Source organism: Trichosurus vulpecula, chromosome 1, assembly GCF_011100635.1.
Source record: "Trichosurus vulpecula isolate mTriVul1 chromosome 1, mTriVul1.pri, whole genome shotgun sequence".
Taxonomy (NCBI): Eukaryota; Metazoa; Chordata; class Mammalia; order Diprotodontia; family Phalangeridae; genus Trichosurus; species Trichosurus vulpecula.
In genome coordinates, this window is record NC_050573.1 from 550,625,040 (window position 1) to 550,642,903 (window position 17,864).

General features: G+C 42.7%; 1 protein-coding gene across 2 annotated transcripts in view; it reads right to left on the bottom strand.

Annotated features, from left to right (window-relative positions):
• The window catches only part of REXO5 (RNA exonuclease 5), a 35,498-nt gene extending 17,650 nt beyond the window's left edge, over positions 1 to 17,848 (bottom strand). The window contains exons 1-7 of one of the 2 annotated variants that reach the window (XM_036741658.1): positions 17,713 to 17,848; positions 9,325 to 9,476; positions 8,115 to 8,245; positions 7,186 to 7,312; positions 4,871 to 4,982; positions 1,635 to 1,781; positions 869 to 957 (exon numbers count right to left, since the gene is read on the bottom strand). In XM_036741658.1, the coding sequence (XP_036597553.1) occupies positions 869 to 957; positions 1,635 to 1,781; positions 4,871 to 4,982; positions 7,186 to 7,312; positions 8,115 to 8,245; positions 9,325 to 9,450 (732 nt within the window). In that variant the 5' untranslated portion in view covers positions 9,451 to 9,476; positions 17,713 to 17,848. Of the gene's footprint in view, positions 1 to 868; positions 958 to 1,634; positions 1,782 to 4,870; positions 4,983 to 6,343; positions 6,405 to 7,185; positions 7,313 to 8,114; positions 8,246 to 9,324; positions 9,477 to 17,712 lie in introns of those variants that run through there. The other variant, XM_036741659.1, reaches the window with a different exon arrangement.
• Between the last annotated feature and the right edge of the window lie 16 nt (positions 17,849 to 17,864).

Consider the following 17,864-nt stretch of genomic DNA (forward strand, 5'->3'; position numbering starts at 1 on the left):
TTTACTTACTTTATGGGTATCAAGGTGGGAAAAGTCAAATCAAGGCGGGGTTTCTGAAAATTACATTCATGAAAATCAGCATGATATAACTTCACTGTAAAGGCTATGCTAGAGGAAGAATAGGAAAAAAAAAAGAAGGAAAGCTATCTCCCCACCAGAGAAAGCAGATGCCTGGTCTGCCACACACAGAAGGGTTGAGGACTATTTTCTACTCCTCATTCTGTAGTTGTAAACATGTCTTCTTGCAATAATAATCGTAACAATGATCTGCACATGAGGTAGTTTTTCCTAACTCCAATGGCAGCACCCTATCTACTATATTGCCTCACCAGCAATTACATAAAAAGATCATAAAACAGAAAGGATAAAAAGAAATAAATATGCCTGTTGTGGTTATATGTAAACAATGCTTTTGTCAAAGAAATGTTAGACAAGTCATATAACCTGCACCCTTAAGTCTTCTGGAACCCGGCACCAAGGTTGTTTTTTTTAAATTTTTAAGTGTTAGCATTAGTAACAGCTTACAATAGCCCCATGAAGTAGGTAGCATGAATATTAATATTTTTACTGATAAAAAGGGGAAAAGGATGCTCTGAGGCTTGCCCAGGGTCATGTAACTGGTAGGTGGTGATGCCAGGACTCTGAGTCAGAAGACCTAGGTTCAGTTTTAGTGCTTTACCATGCGGTGACCCTTGTGTTTCTGGTACCCAAACCCCATAAGCACAGATCTGAAAAAGCTAGTTCTTTGCATTGAACTTGAATCCATCAAAAAAGCTTTGCTTCATTCTACCATGAGTGCATCCCTGTCCTTGGGGATGGCAACATCTATTTCTGAGAAGCCATTATAATAATGAGATTTATCTCATACCATTTCACAGTCCAGGCCAAAAAGGGGGCTGCTGTCGCTTACTGGACCAACACATTCAGTGGAAACGAAGTTTTTACAGTTAGCCAAACCTGGAGATGAACAAACAAACAAACAAAAACTATGAGATGACGATGTTCAATTGTCTAGATGAGGCACACAGAATTTAGCAAGGAAACTGGATCCTATATGCTACAACTGGTGTTACCCTCACTGCTCTGAAAGGTCACCTTACACTTGTCCATTATGGCATTCTACCTGAGTTCTCACCTGCAACATTTTGGACATGAAAGCATCATACAAATCACTTACTCCTGGAATAAAACAGATAGTGGCTTTTGGGGAAAGCCTGCCCATCTTTTAAAAATGCCAACAAAAAGCATAAACACTCCCCCTGTATTTAAGAAAATACTGGCTAGTGTAACTTCTCTGGCCATTGTCATTTGTCACCACAGTGAATTTTTATGCTAGTATTCACAGAAAAGAAACAGTCTACAAAAGCACTTCTTCCCAAGATAAAAAGGGGACTTAACATGGACTAACAGGATTAAAATCAGGGGAAAAGTGCTCAGAGTTTAATTTTGTTCCATGTCTGTGTGGACTTAGCCTTCAAGTTCCATTAAAGCATCACTATTACTGACAAAAGAGAATGGATGGAGATAGCTTCTATAAACAGTGGTGAAGACGATCAAATATCAATGCTCTAGTTTTTAAAATAACTTTCTTATCTTTACATGTTTCCACCATGCCAATTGTAATCTCAACCAACCTTGGAGTGGAAAGTCAAATTTCTTCATCTCTTCTTTGGTCAATAGGCATCTGACCAAACCTACTTTTTCATATCCATATTTCTGAATGATGGGATCATTTTGCAGGTCTGCAATGGCTTGTGGATTGGCAAGAGAAGACGATGACACTGAAACAAGTAGGTCCAGAGTTGGTGTGTTAAAATGTGCTTTTAACAGAGCTTTCCCAATGGTGTATCTCTGTTGTACAGCTTATTGGAGTTCTTTGAAAAGAATTTTATTACTCAACAGCTATTCAGTGAAGCACTTATGGTATGGCATATAGGGATAAAGCTAGATCCATGAATTCTTTGATCTAGGGAACATCCTAATGAGAAAACTCCCTTTACCAATTCAAGTTGACAAGATATATAAGCAACTGATCCAAACTTATAAGAAAAAGAGCCATTCCTCAAGATACAACCCGTCAAAAAATATGAACAGGCAATTCTCAAAGAAGAAATATAAGCTACTGACAGCCATATGAAGAAATTCCCAATCACCAATAATTAGAGAAATATACAGTTAAAACAATTCTGAACTTCTGCCTCATACCTATCAGACTGGCAAAGATGTTTTTGAAAAACAGGAACATCAATGCCTTGCTGGCAGGGCTATGAACTACTCTAGCCATTATGAAGCCATTTGGAGCTATGTCACTAAAGTCTGTGTGTTCTTTGGCCCAGCAATAACACCGCTAGGTCTGTACCCCAAAGAGATGAATTAAAGATGAAAAGGATGCCGATATACAAAACTGTAGCAGTTCTCTTTATTTTAGCAAAAACAAGAAGTTAAGCGGACTCCTATCAAACGGCAGAATCAATGAACAAATTATGATAGAATAATGTAATGGAGTATCATTTCAGTGCCAATAAATGACGAAAGGGATAGATTTTCACAGGAACCTACTAAGTCAAGTCAGGAAACTTTGTTGAGTGCTTACTCTTTTTCAGGCACTGTGCTAAAGCACTGGAGATAACAAAGAAAGGTGAAAGCAGTCTCTGCTCTGAAGAAGCTCGCAACCTAATGAGGAGGGCAACAGACAAACAACTTTGTCCAAACAAAATATATGTTGGATAACTTGCAGGTTCTTCCAAGAGGGAAGGGACTAACATTAAAAATGACCGGCAAGTTGCCTTCTTGCAGAATATGGAACTCTAGAGATCTGAAAGAAGCCAAGGAAGCTAGGAGACAGAGATGAAGAGGGATGGGAGTTGGAAGATGGGAATGTTTTCTTCAAGGAACCAGCAAAGGAGGTCTGTGTCAATCAACTGATAAACATTTACTAAGCCAGTAGTATGTTCGAGACACTGTACTAGGAATAAGAAAAACAGAAGCAAAAGACAGTCCCCGACCTTGAGGAGACAATCAGTAAACAACTATGTACAAACAAGCTATATAGGGGTTAAATGGAAAATAATTAAGAGCTAGAAGAATAAGGAAAGGCTTCTTGTAGAAGATGGAATTTTACCCCGGAGGTAAAGGAAGCCAGGAAAGCCAGGAGGGAGATAAAGAATTCCAGGCATGGAGAACACCTAGAGAAAATGCCTGGAGACAAGCGACAGAGTCTCTTGTCTGTGGAGCAGCCAGGAGGCCCTGTCAGGGAGTAAGGACTGGAAATGTAGGACGGGGCTACGTTATGAAGGGCTTTCAATGCCAAGCAGACGATTTTATATTTGATACTGGGGGTAATAAGGAACCACTGGAGTTTATTGAGTAGCACAGTGACGTGGTGGGACATGGCTTTAGGAAAATCAAGCAGCTGAATGAAGGATGGAATGGAATGGAGAAAGACTTGACACAGGTAGATGGACCAACAGGCTATTGCGATAGTCCAGGTATGAGGTGATGAGAGGCTTCACATGTCAACGCGTTGTTGAGTTTATGGAGGTGAGTAAGGGGTAAGAAGATTGGAAAAGTTAGGAAGGGCCAGGTTATGAAAGGCTTTAAAAGCCAAGAGCGCTTTATATTTGATACCTGACATAGTAGAGAGCCAATAACGTTTACTGAGTAAGGGGATGACATGGCCAGACCACCATTTTAGAAAAGTCACTTTGGCAGCTAAGGGGAGGGCGGACTAGAGTGGGGAGAGACTTCGAGGCAGAGAAATCAACTAGAAGGCTACTCCTTTATTAGTTATCATCACAGCACCTCCGGTGACAAGTGGTGGCAGTGTCAGAAGAGAGAAGTGGGTATCTATGAGAGACATCAGAAAGGCAGAATTGACAGTATTTGGCAATAGATTAGATGTTGGAGGTGAGAAAGGGAAGAGTTGAGGACGATGCTTATGAAGACTTGTATGAACTGAACTAGAGCAAAGAGCACCAAGAGTACACTTTCTTTGATAAGAACACTGTAGAGCCAAACAACTTTGAAAGAGTCCAATCAATGTAATGACTGATCACATGACTCCAGAGAACGGATGATGAGGCATGCACAGGAGAGCGAATCACACTGCAGAATAAGACATACATTTTCAGACACAGTCAATGTACGGATTTATTTTGCTTAACTGTGAGTATCTGTTTCAAAGATTTTGTTACTTTTTCCTAATTTTTTCTGGAAGGGAGGTAGGGTGAGGGAGAGAGTAGGGAGGCAGAGGGCAGCTGGGGAAAGGGCTCCTCAAAAAAGAAAAAGAAAAGTGGATCACTGAAATGTTTTCTGAAATACACAAAAGGGGACAAAAGGAATCACAGACAAGCAGGACAACTTTGAAAATGACACTAAATTTATTATACACTTAAAAAGAAAAGTAAGCCATATATAATAAAGATTCACAGTTTCATGTACAGCCCTCTCTATTCTACTATGTGTATGGAAGTACTCACTTCAGTTGATGTCTGTTAAGTTCAGAAGTTTTTTAAATGGGGGAGAAACAAACAACGAAAAGGTCTCAAAGAGCTCAACATACAAACACATAAACCAAAGTTAGATCATTAAAAAGTCAGGGGTTAGGAAGGCCAAGTGTACTGTGAAAAACACTTTCGAGAGAGTGATCTGCATGTGACTGTGGGCTGAAGGAAAGATACCAATGGAGAGGTTATACAACAGAGACAGCAGGGACCAGGGCCCAGAGACAGTAGTAGATTATTAGGCAAAATGGCATTTGCAAATTGTTTGAAATGTTCTTAGTTCATACAATTTGTATCTTTCTATGTTTATGTTTAACACAAATATATTCATAACATCTTTTTGTCATCATCAAGATTGACATCTCTACCTTGCATGGTACTGGGTGTAGGCAGGATTCTTTCTTCTTCTTTATTTCCATTAGGCTGTTCCCCAATAACATCTTCGAGAAAATTGGCTGATGGAGCCGGCAAACGAAATCTCTGTGCAAACAGTGAGTAAAGAGGAACAGATTTTCACTAACACCCTTGAAAAGGTAATGACATAATAGCACCCAAATAAAATGTGCTTGTTCAATTAGGCAGCTTTTCAAAATCTAAATTCCTAGGTTCTCCGTATTCATGCATTCTTCCTTTCTTCCTTGGATCTGACTTATTTGGGGGCAGTTCAGTCTGAGTCAGGAGTTCTATGGTTAGCAGCCTATGAGTATTTTCGTAAGTGTCTATGAATCAATTTCCTTAGTTTCAATTAAACAAACATTTATTAAGAATGTAACCAGGTGCCAGGCAGCATGCTAGGCACTAGGGAGACAAAAACAAAACAAGATGTAGTCCTGGCCTCAGGGACACATAATCAAAGTAGGGAGAGAGAAGATATCCAAATTACAATAAACTCAAAGGAAAAGATTTAGAAAAAGTGTTCTAAGAAAACTGGAGGAGAAAAAGATCACTTCCCTCTGGAGGAAATCAGGGAAAAGTGTGGAAATATATGGCATCTAAACTGGGAGGAGAGAGCAGGCTGTCAACAAGTGGAAATGCAGGGGGAAATGTGTACATTCTAGGCCAATGGAGGGGCAAAAAACAACAGGGGGAGACTGGGGAATAGCTAGCAACACAGTTTGGCCAGAACACTGAATGAGAGGGTGGGGTAGCATGAAAAACAAAAAGGCTTGAATGACAGAGAGGCATCCAGATTATGAAAGGTCTTAAAAAGCTAGCTCTTCATTTTACATTCCATCCCATAGGCAGCTGGGAGCCACTCAAGGTTCCTGAGCAGGGCAGAGACAGACATGACCAGATACCGGTATGTTAGAAAAGCATTTTGCCAACTGTGTGATGAATGGGCAAGGGAAAAGACTGCAGGTAGGAAGAACACTAAGAAGGTTATTACAAAGCACAAAGGAGAGGTGATGAGGGCCTAAGCTGTGTTTTAATGGATTAACCAGGCTTTATCCATACCACTTTATTTCATGTGCATCTCGTGTACACATGTAAAAACCCCTTCTCCTTAAGGAAAGGCTTTAGTTTGGGAGAGCAAGGTTGAGTATGAACTAAGAGTTTGGACAATCACCATTTAATTAAGTTCAGCCTTTTCACACTGTATTACTACACAGTCATCCCAAAATAAAGTGATTTTAATTTTTAAAAATTTTGTATATTATTTTTAATTGACTTAGCTGTGTATGTGTTGAAAATGTTAAATTCCTTTAGGCCAGAGACTGTTTTGTTTTTGTCCCCAAATCAATTTATATATAACAATGGGAAAACCTCACACAATGTTTCAATGTAGGCTATGTGTGGAGACAGCCCTTTTACAGAGTTTAAACACCTAAAATGTCACATACAGAGTGACCTGTGCAGTCCCTGGGATAGTAGTCTCTAGTAGGATTCTCCACAGCCAGGTGTCTGAAATAGAGAGGAAAGGGCAATACATGTATCTGCCTATGCCTAGGCAAATTATGCTGTCTTCTGTCAGGCAGCTTCCAAGTTCACCCATTCACATTCATTCATTCATTCCTTCATTCATTCCTTCATTCACTCAGCAAGTTAATTCCTAGTGCCCTGCACATTCTAAGCAGCACAATGATAGGTACTTTGAGGTATACAAAGAAGAATCAGGCAGCGTTCCTGCTCCCCCTGAGCTTTCTATCTAATTAAAACGTTCACTTATTTCTTTATTCCCCACTCCCCCACACACCTTTTTTGCTTCTTTCTCACCTTTCAAATATTATTGCCTCAAATTCTTTCCTCTTTATCAAGAATCCTTAAGCATTCCTTTGTCCTCAGACAGTCCAATAAAGGAGGAAGGGGGTCAACAAAAGCCACTGGGAACTTGTACTAGATACAGCTCACTCTCATAAGCTACTCTGCATCTGTATAGAGCACTGCACTCTTCAATCTCTTATCTCATTTAATCTCCATCCTAGGTAAAGCAAGCTGGTGGTTTCCTCATTTCACAAGAGAGGAAACAGGGAAGCTAAATGAGAAAACAAGTCAGCAATACAGTGTGTCTACAAGTCTAGCCCTGCATCTCACCACCACACACACACACACACACACAAGAGCTATCCAGACCTGGCCGCTGGAACAGTCTCTAAAACAGAATGGATTCTTCAGGGCTGTGGGAAGAAAGGGACCTCTTGAGACAGCATATCAGGGACAAAGCAGAAAGGCTTTCTCAACTTACATGTCTGAATGCCTTTCGGAGGTGTTTGAACTGCAAATAGAACTTGTAGAAGTGCAGCTGACTCACTCCCTGAAGAACAATCACCACCACACCGTTCAGATGCTTTGGGTGAGAAAGATGGCACCAGCTGTCGAGAAATCAAAGCAACACACAGGCAACATCCCGAGACCCTAAAGTTAGCTTCAAGTACACAGTGAGGAGGAGGCATACAGAAAAGCAATTAGCAAGAGCTAACAGATATTCACTGGTATCTTGCACGGGTGATGAGGCCAGCTGTTACCAGAGTTCAAATAAACATCCCTCATTATGCAGAATGGTCAGAAGTCAAGCAATCTGGAAAAAGTGAAATTCTATGTATCAAATCCAATACTCCCCTGACCTGGTACTTCTTTGGGAGAATGGGGGCCTCCTCTTCTCTGCAGGCCCTCTGTCCTGCTTCCCATCTACTCATGCAGTCCTCCCTTAACTGAGCAATACATGTGTGGCCTTGAAGGGCCACCTTCACATGTCAATCAAAAAACTTTTATTTTGCTCGTGCTCCACTGTTATTTTGCATGTGCCAATAGAAAGACATAGATGCTGATGAGAACTTTACAACCGTAGGCGAAACACACGTATTACAAGGCATCCAGCAATCTCTTTGGTCATGTGAGTATAGCAGAATTCTCAACACATGAGATAAAGTAGATGAGAGTTGGTGCCTACGAACAGTGGCCACAAACTCATTTCATACCTTGGCTTAGCTCAGGAATTCTTAATCTTTTTTTGTGTCATGGATCCCTCTGGCTGTTGAGTGAAGCTTATGGATCCCTTCTCAGAATAATATTTTTAAATGCATAAAGTTTTTAAAAATATAAGACAGCAAAGGAAGCCAATTGTATTGCAATACAGTTACAAATAATACATACATAAAACCCAATTTCACTCACCCCAGGTTAGGGACCCCTTGTTCAGTGGATCTGTGTTGTTTTCCCAACACTGCAGATTTCAGCAGTTCATGTAGCTGGTCATAACTTATTTCACAGTTCTTAACAAATAACCTGGTAGATAAGCGGACTTTCTGAAAGGACAAAGACGGGAAATAGTCACTCATAATCATCAAGTTTACTGATGAAAAGCAAGGTAAAGAATGTTTCAAAAACAAAATAATAGTCTATGTTCAGAACCTACCAACAGGTGTCCAAATAGCTTTCTGTTTGGCTGAAAAGAGGTATCCAGGTGGCAGAGTAGGATACTAGCTTAGAATCCGAAAAACCCAAGCTCAAATCAAGTCTCAGACACTTACTACTTGTGCGACCCTCAACAAGTCACTTACATCTGACTGCCTCAGTTTCCTCAACCATAAAATGGGGATGATTGGGAGGAGGAAATGAGATAATATTTGTAAAATGCTTAGCACAATGCCTGGCTCATAAGAGGCACTTAATAAATCCTTGTTTCTTCCTTCTGTTATGCTACACTGGAGGCTACATAAATGGGGAGGCAGCATGACAGACACAGTACTGGATCTGGATTCGGGGCACTTGGGTTTGATTCTTGGCCCTGCAATTTAGTATATGCATGACAAGAGGCAAGTCTTTTAAGCTCAGTTTCTCATATATAACGAAGAGTTGGGACAAGATGGCCTCTATGGTCCCTTCCAGTTCTAAATCCATGAAGAACTTGCTTACTATGGTAACATTAAAGACATAAACACTAAACCAACGCCTCCAGAGAGAAGGCCTCAAACTACGTAAGAATATACCCACCAACTAAGCGTTTCTTTCACTTGCCTCATGACATTGCAAGACTTGTTCTTCAGCTTATTTAGTAAAAGTACTTCTGGAAGTCAGAAGTAGGTTGGGGAGAGAGGAACAGTGTACATACAGGGGGAGAGTTGCTTCCACCAAATAGTAGTTACTTAATATTTCCATACTGTCATTGTTACCACATAGTGCCATCCCCTCCTGCAATATAATATAGCTCCTTCATTGGGTTACCATCAAGTCACCACTGTGGAGTTCATTTCTATACCACCGTGGAGTCTTGCAATTGGATTCTGTGGGACCTACTTATGACAATCCTTCAACTTAAAGTGACTGAGTTAAGCAACAAGCTCATAGATGTGATGGCCTCAAGATAGTGGTTAGTAGTACTTACCTTCCACTTAGGCTGACTCTCTTCATCATCTGGATCCCCATTGGCCATGCCTTCCCCAGACCCTCTAAAAAGCTCATTTGGTATCTGCTTCCTCTTTTTGCTTTTCCTATCCAGGGCTGCATCCATTCTTCTTTGTGGTGATCTTTTTCCCGCTGGCAACAGATCATAACCACATCAGAACCATGTGTGACTCTTAAGACCCATGTCTACAGACCAAGCTAGGTTCCTTCAGTAGTACCATCACCCTTTTCCTCCTCCCCACCAAATGTGCTACAAATGATGGCTTAGGGGATAGACTTGGGTTGATCTTATTTCAAGGTTATGTAAGCAGGCATTAAAAAATGGATTTCTTCATTTCTTCTGTATTGTTAAAGCAGGGACCTGCTTTAACCACGCAGCTTTCTCTGATCATCACTTGCTGTGTTAAGTTAGAGTGGGGTGGCCTAAATGGTGGTGAGGCTCCTTTTAACTCTAAAATTCTGTGGTTCTGTGCTCTACACATGCTTGAGCAGGGGCTTCTCTACCATGGAGAGGGAATGAAGATTTTCCCCATATAACACTGGGAGAGATCCAGCTCAGCCTGTCTCTGTTTCCCAACTTCATGTCCCATAATAATTTCCAACTAAAAACAATGATAAGAGGATTACAGTGGGTTTGGAATACGAGAGAGTAATGGCAATCTTCCTCCAATTTGCTTAGGCTCAGAGATTTCGAGCTGGATAAGTCTGCAGAGGTCATCTAATCCAACTCTCTTATTTTTACAGATCAGAAAACTGAGACTCAGAGATTCAACAACTTGCCCCAGATTTGAGATTTGAACACAAGATCTTTGACTGCAAATCTAGCACTCCTTTCTATGGTACAACATTCTTGTCCTCATTTCAGCTAAAGTGCCACTTCCTCCATGAAGCCTTCCCTGATTCTCTTCTACATACACTTTTGGCTTCCTATCAACACCCAAAGCATACAATCTTACTTTTTTATGTATTTATTATCTTCTATTCCATATTCTACTTATCTGTTTCACCCTCTGAATTAGACTGTAAACTGGACTGTAAACTCTAGGCTTAGAGTATAGCAGATCACTCTCCCAAAAAGCACTCAATGTACAGTGAACTGAAGAACCGGTCTATCACTGAAGGACTTTTGTGGTGCCTCCTACAGGTGTGAAGGGTACCTGGTTTCTGAATTAAAATTCCATGCTCTACAACAGACAATAAAAATATCCTTGAGACTTAAATGTTCCAGAGACTGAGGCTCTAACTGCTGACACAGCTTCTTGGTCACCCAAGGTATAAGTTAAATCAGTACGTGAGAGGTAAGGATTCCTCATGCTGGACAGACTCCCCATGACCTCTGAGTTAACAGCTCCTCCTAATGGGCCTTGCCTCCCTCAGGAAAGGCACTATACCCAACCAAATCAACGAGTTGAATGTCTTTAAGTAAACTTCTTGTTAACTGTTATAAGGTCTAGGAGTATGTATCTCATTTTGTTCCAAAGTCTGAACCATCAGACCAGCCCGAGTCTGGCCTGGCCTAGAGCAGCTGATGCCCACCTGGTGAAGAATTTATTCAATCACAGCAACTCACAAAACCATTTACTAATGTGCAGTTGGATTCTGATCTGCGTTGGTGATTAGAGCATCCATATCAACAGAATTACAGATCTAATGAAATATAAATTAAATGAAAAAAACATTCAGGTTCTCTAGGTGTCTGCTAATCAACAGGGGCCATCAATGGCTGCATTTCAGAAGTCTGAGTCAAACAGATTGTGTCTTATTGGGGGAAGGGAAAAAGAAGGTAAAAGTAGGCCTGAAGGCTGTATGGTCATATCAGTTAGTCGATACACATTTATTAAGTGCCTACTATGTGTCAGGGGCTGTGCTAAGCACTGGGGATACAAAGAAAAAGACCCGGTCCTCAAGGAGTTCACAATCTAACGAGGGAAACAACACGCAAACAGCTATGTATAAACTATGTACAGGGCAACTAGAGAGAAGCAACAGAGGGAAGCCACTAGTATCAAGAAGGATCAGGAAGGGCTTCCTGCAGAAGGTGGAACTCTAGCTAGGACTGGAAGAAAACCAGGAAAGTCAGGATGCAGAGATGAGGAGGGAGAACATTTTAGGGTCCAGATACAGAGTGTCTTGTTCGAGGAACATCGAGGAGGCCAGTGTCACTAGACAGCAGAGTATGGAAGGGAGTAGAGGAAAATATAAGACTAGAAGGTAGGAGAAGGGCTGGTTTGTGACAGACTCTGAATGCTGGAGGATTTTATATTTGATCCTGGAGGTGATAGTGATGAGATGCTTGTGCTTGGACCCTAATTCTAACATCACACTTCCCCTTAGCCTCTGCTTGGGTGCCTGTGTCTGAACTCCAGTTCTAAAATCACATCTCTCCCTAGCTTCAAAGCACTGGCCCTAGCAGTCTCTCTCTCTAGCTAAAGGGCAGTGTGCCCCAACTAACTTATCTCTGCTTCTTCCTCAGTAAGCAGCTATGCCCAATTACAGATTGATTTCCGGATGATACACGGAGTATAACATGAATCCTAGATATAGTCAAATGTATATTCCCTTACATTAATCTTGTCTAACAAGACATGTGATAGAATCCACCTGGATATTTCCAGTCAGCAGTGAACTTTTGGTGACTTAGTGATGTTTCACAGTCAAAACCACACCCCCTCCTATTCCCTCCTTGGGCTATTTCCCAGTGAACTCTGGGTAAGATACCTGTGCAGTAGATACAAAAAGTGCAGGTTCCTTTAAGAAATAACCACTCCTTAACCACTCCCTAATTAACACCTAATTAACAGGTTTTACCCCTAAATCTTGTACTTAAACTTTCCCTGTAGCCCTGTATGGTTGCAGGTTCCCTAAGAACTCTTGCCCACTGAAAAAGCATAAAAAATCTTTGCCTTCTTCACTTAAAGAATGCTTGGGTCTGTGAATTCATTCCAGGTGACCTGGGAACTTTGGTTTGGGATTCCTACGTCCCTGGGGTTCTTTTCTCACTCAACAATAGGGAGCTACTGGAGTTCAGTGGGTAGCAGCCAGTAGTCAGGGAGAGACTGAAGATGTCAGTGAAAAAACATTTATTAAGCACCTACTATGTGCCAGGAACTGTTTCAAACACTGGGGATACAAACGCTAAAAAAGAGAGTCCCTGCCCTCAAGGAGTTTACAATCTCACAGGAGAAGACAACACACAAAAAGAAGTTGAAAAGTATGAGGTATGGGGAGAGAAGGGAGGGAAGGTACCCAGCTGGAAGCATAATGGAGAAGTCCAAAACAATGTATCTGGATGGGAAACAAAGAGATGGCTGGCCTAAGCAGACTCCTTAAGAAGAAGTTTTGGGAAAAGCTATATGCTTTACCTACTCCCCCATCCCAACAGAGGTATCTAAGGGGCAGAAGGTACAGATGGGGTGTGAATACAAAGGCCGATGCGATCTTGCAATGGTAAGAGTCAGTTACAGGGATGGCTGATGCTAGTTCTACCTTCAAACACCTCTCACACTTGCCCTTCTCAGATACTGTGCCCTGTGAGTCTTAACCCTTTTGCTTCTGGTACATTTGCCCTGGACCGGGCTTTACTTGATTCTCAAGCTACCATCCTGCATGCTGCCTAGCTGATGCATGGTTCCCCACTTGGCCTGCCTTTTCCAGTTCCACAGTTTTAATCAAATCAATTCTTCCACTGCCATCAATCCAGACCCCTCGCTATCCTGGTAAGTTTCCAACCAAGATGCCCCACCCTGGCCACCACTTCTCTATCTGTCTTGTCACCAATGTAAGGGCAAAGACTGTCTTTGATGGAATCCTAATAAAGCTGCCCCCAACGCCAACATTTTAGCTTCCTTATGGGCCCCAGTGAACAGCAGGCATGTCCAGATTTAACCACACAATCTGGTTTTAACTACACCTCAGGCCCCCAGACGCAATACAGCCACTGCCCCTAGCTAGTCACTAACCCCAGATCCAATTCACATATTTGAAGAGGTATGCCCTTGTACGCAACCACAATCATATCATCCATTTAGCGAAAGACAGGACTACAATACCTAACTACCCATCTGGATCAGACAGGACTACAATAGCCAGCCAATCAGAAAGCAGCATGATCAGGATGTCTGACCATGGAACCACAGAAGGGACCCTTCCCCATCACCTAATTCCTTAATAAATCCCCCCTGCCTTTTTAATATCCATAATTTCTGTTGTGTAATCAGCACCAATACACTAAAAATATGTCTGTGTTCTCTTACTAAGTTGCTGGTTCCTCTTCTGAGGGGCATCAATCCTCGATAAATGCCTGCACTTGGACTAGAGGTGGTCTGACTGAACTCTTTGAGATAGCGCCGCCTCTACACACCATGAAACTGCAGCATCTTCACTTGTAATCGGACCCTCAGTACGCAGCAGGTTTTTTGGCACACCATAACCCTCAATGCTTCTGCGTTGTTCCCCTCACACAGCCATCACCCCACTTCAGTCCCATCACCTTGTTGTACTGCACATAATAGGCCCTGAATGAAGGTGTCGAATCGAAATGAGTAAGAAGATATTTTCCACAATGATAACAAAGGTCCCAAGGGGTCAGTGCAAAAATTTCAGGGAATTCATGAACTGGAATGGGGGGAAGGGAAAGAAATCACATGTTTATTTCCACTAACCTTTAACTGAAATTGAGCATTCTTTTCAACTAAGAATTTTTTATTAAATAATTTATTTTTAGTTTTCACCATTCACCTCCATAAGATTTGGTGTTCCAAATTTTCTCCCCATCTCTCCCCTCCCCCAGCCCAAGAAGGCGTGCAATCTGATAGACTCTTACATACACATTTATATTAAACATATTTTCACATTAGTCTTGTAGTACAAAAGAATTAGAACCAATGGGAGAAACCACAAGAAAGAAAGAAAAAAAAGAGAGAGCAAACAGTATGCTTCAATCTGCACTTAGACTCCATAGTTCTTTTTCTGGATGTGGCTTTTCCATCAAGAGTCTTTTGGAGTCGCCTTAGATCCTTTCACCACTAAGCAGAGATCTATCAAAGTGAGTCATTTCACAATGTGGCTTTTAGTGTGTAAAATGTTCTTCTGGTTCTGCTCACCTCACCCAGCATCAGTTCATCTAAGTTTTACCAGGTTCTTCTGAAGTCTGCCTGCTCATCATTTCTTATGGAACAATAGCATTCCATTATATTCGTATACCACAACTTGTTCAGCCATTCCCCGACTGATGGGCATCCCCTCCATTTCCAATTCTTGGCCACCACAAAAAGAGCTACTATAAATGTTTTTGTGTAAGAGGGTCTTTTTCTCATTTTTATGATCTCTTTGGGATACAGCCCTAGAAGCAGTATGGCTGGGTCAAAGAGTATGCACCATTTTATAGCCCTCTGGGCATAGTTCCAAATTACTCTCCAGAATGGTTGGATCAGTTCACAACTCCACCAACAATCGATCAGTGTCCCAATTTCCCCACATTTTCTCAAACATTTAAAATCATTTTCCTGTTTTGTCATGTCAACTAAGGATTTTTTAAAATTATTTTAAGAAGTTCATAGGCTTTACCAGACTGCCAAAGGGGGCCAAGACACAAAAAAGGCTAGGAATCCCTGGTCTACATCTTGAAAGGGGATCTCAAGAGCTAGCCCAAGGTCACACAAATTGAAAGTGTGAGAGGCAAGATTGAAATTTAAATCCTCTGACTACAGAACCAGTGGTTTTCTTACCTGGTCTATTACAACAGCCTCCTAACTGGCTCCCCACTCCCACTCTTCCTTCTTCAACCCATAAACCACCAAGCTACAACCACCAAAACAACCTTGCTAAAACCCAGGTCTGGCAATATTTCTGTTACCTAACAAGCTTCTGTGGCTCCTCTTTGCCTTTGGAATAAAAGACAATCTCCCAAGCTGGCATTTAAAGTCATTCCCTGTCTGGCTCCATCCAGCCTATCTTTCCAGACTCATTTCACATACTGGAATATGTGCCATTTGCCCATTCCATTTCCACTCTCTATTCCTTTGTAAACTGCTTATTATGCCGGGGTCACAAGATGGTGCCGGTGGACAGAATCAAGATGCCTGGATGGAATCCTACTCTCAGATCCATCATTTACTAGTAGTGAAGTCACTTATCATTGGAGCTAAGAGCCTTCCCCTCTGAGATTCCCTTCCATTTACTGTATATAACTGTGAGGTACTTAGTGTTGTCTCCCTCATTAGAAGATGAGCTCACTTTGAGGCAGGATTGCTTCATTCTTTGTATTTGTATCCCCAGTACCTGGAACGCTGAAATGATTAATAAATACTTGCCGATGGACTGCCTGCAAAGGCTGCCCCCTACACTCAGAATGCTGCTCCCTCTTAGATTCAGCCTTTTAAAATCCAAAGCTACCTGACCTGTCACCGTTAGCTAGAAGCCTTTCAAAAACTCACTTCTTAGGAATTTCTCCCTCCTTCATTACTCTTGCACTTTCTCATATTTACAATTTATACCCCCCACCCCACCCCATCCTCCCGCCCTCCCTCTATGTCTAATATAGTTAATTTCCTTAAGGGCAGTCTTAGCATGTAATATTTAAAAAAAAAAAAAGCACCCCGCTATGCTACAGGGATACAATTACAGAGAATTCTCGTTACACCTGAATTAGAATCCTGCCTCAGTCTCTGTGGAACCCTGCCAGGCCACTCCGATCTTCTCTACCCGTTTCCTGATATACAAAATAGACTCTTAACAGCACAAAGCTCGTGGGGCAGTTGAAAGGCTCAAATGTCGGAACACTATCTAAAGCTCTTGTCAAACCTCTAAGTGCTGTATGAATCCGAGCTGTCACCGCTCCTCTCCCAACCAGCTTCCTCACACGCACAACGTGAGGACATATGTAAAGTGCGGTGCGAACCTTAAAGGACACACAAGGTGGCTGACAAAGTCCCAGCGCAGCTTTAAGCTCTGACCATTCAAACAGACTAAAGGGGCCAGTGGCGCGTCTGTGTACTCCCAGACAGCCGCAGTCCGACCTCCCGGGCTTTCCAGCTGTGGGGCAGGAACAGGTCCCTGAACCTCACTTTCCTTATCTGTAAAGGAGATCAAGGGAGGCTGACACCCATAAAGGGCTTTGTGAGCCTTAAAGCTGTATATCACTACCAGCCTTCACCTGCCTCCCAGAAATAGCTAGCGTTTCTGCAGCACTTTAAGGTTTGCAAAGAGCCTGATAAATATGACATCATCTTATCTTCACAAAAACCCAGGGACATAGGTGCCACTGTTAACACCATTTTTCAAATGAGGAAACTCAGAGAGCGCTAAAGTGACTGGCTCAGGGTCACACATCTACTTTGAACCGTGACGGCTTAAAACTGCACTGAGACTTTTGGGACACTGCCCAAACATATCAATGCTAAACACACAAATAGTGTAGCAGCTACTATAAACAGCAGCCAGCATAATCAATAAGTAGTAAATAGGTAATGGCTAGTAAAAATACTAGCCGCCCCTGCTGTTCTTACTGTTCCTGGTAACTGGGCCCCGTTGTAGAGGGCCAGGGTGGGAGTCCGAAGACCCGGGTTCAGATGCAGCCTCAGACATTAACTCAGCTGTGTGACCCTGGATAAGTCACGTGACCATTCTCTGCTTCGGTTGTCTCATCTGTAAAATGGGCATGATAATCACACACACACCCCCAAAGGTGGTGAAGAGGGTGAAATACGATAACATAAAGCTTTCCGCGAACCTTACACTAGATCCGTACATGTTTACACGGTATAGGGATGGAAGCATGTTCTTCGTTTGAACAACAGCACGTACAGCTACGTATTCACAGGTACGTAAGACTGTACACCGCACGTAATATAAACATAATGACGACAGCCAGGATATCTTACACGCGCGCTCCCGTTATTCTAAGTCTAATACGGAAACAAATGCCCACTTAGGCTGGGAGCTCCTTACGGGCAGGGACTACCTTCTGCCTCTTTTCGCGTGCCCGGAGCTCGGCGCAGTGCCTGGCACACATTAAGCGACTAATAAATGCTTCCTGACTGTCATAAAATAGAGACAACGTAAGTATATTATAAGTAAATGCGACAAAGTCGACCTACACAAATGTCTACAAAATTGTTGACCACAAGGCAGTCGGCGGGCGGGGGAGGGGAATGGCAGAGGAAGGAACTCAAGCCTGGCGCTGAGGGGGGAGGTGGAGGAGGGGGCGGAGCCCGGAACTCCAGGTCCCCCCCCCTCCTTCTTCCCCGCCCTCCAGAAGGGTCCCTTTCGGGACGAGGCCTCGGGTGCTGTCGGGTTCCCTCTCTGCCCCTCCCCCCCGCCGGGCTCCTCTCCCCATCCCCGGGTTCCCCCCTCCCCCAGCCCGGCTCACCTCCTCGGTGGGCTACCGGTCCACGCGCCACCAAACAGCCCGCGATGCGGCACCGGAGTAAACCTTGAAGAAATTCCCCAAGGCCTAGTCAATCGAGGAGCGGAAAACATCGATTGGCTGAGGCGTCCGCCAGGGGGCGGGGGAGGAGCGAA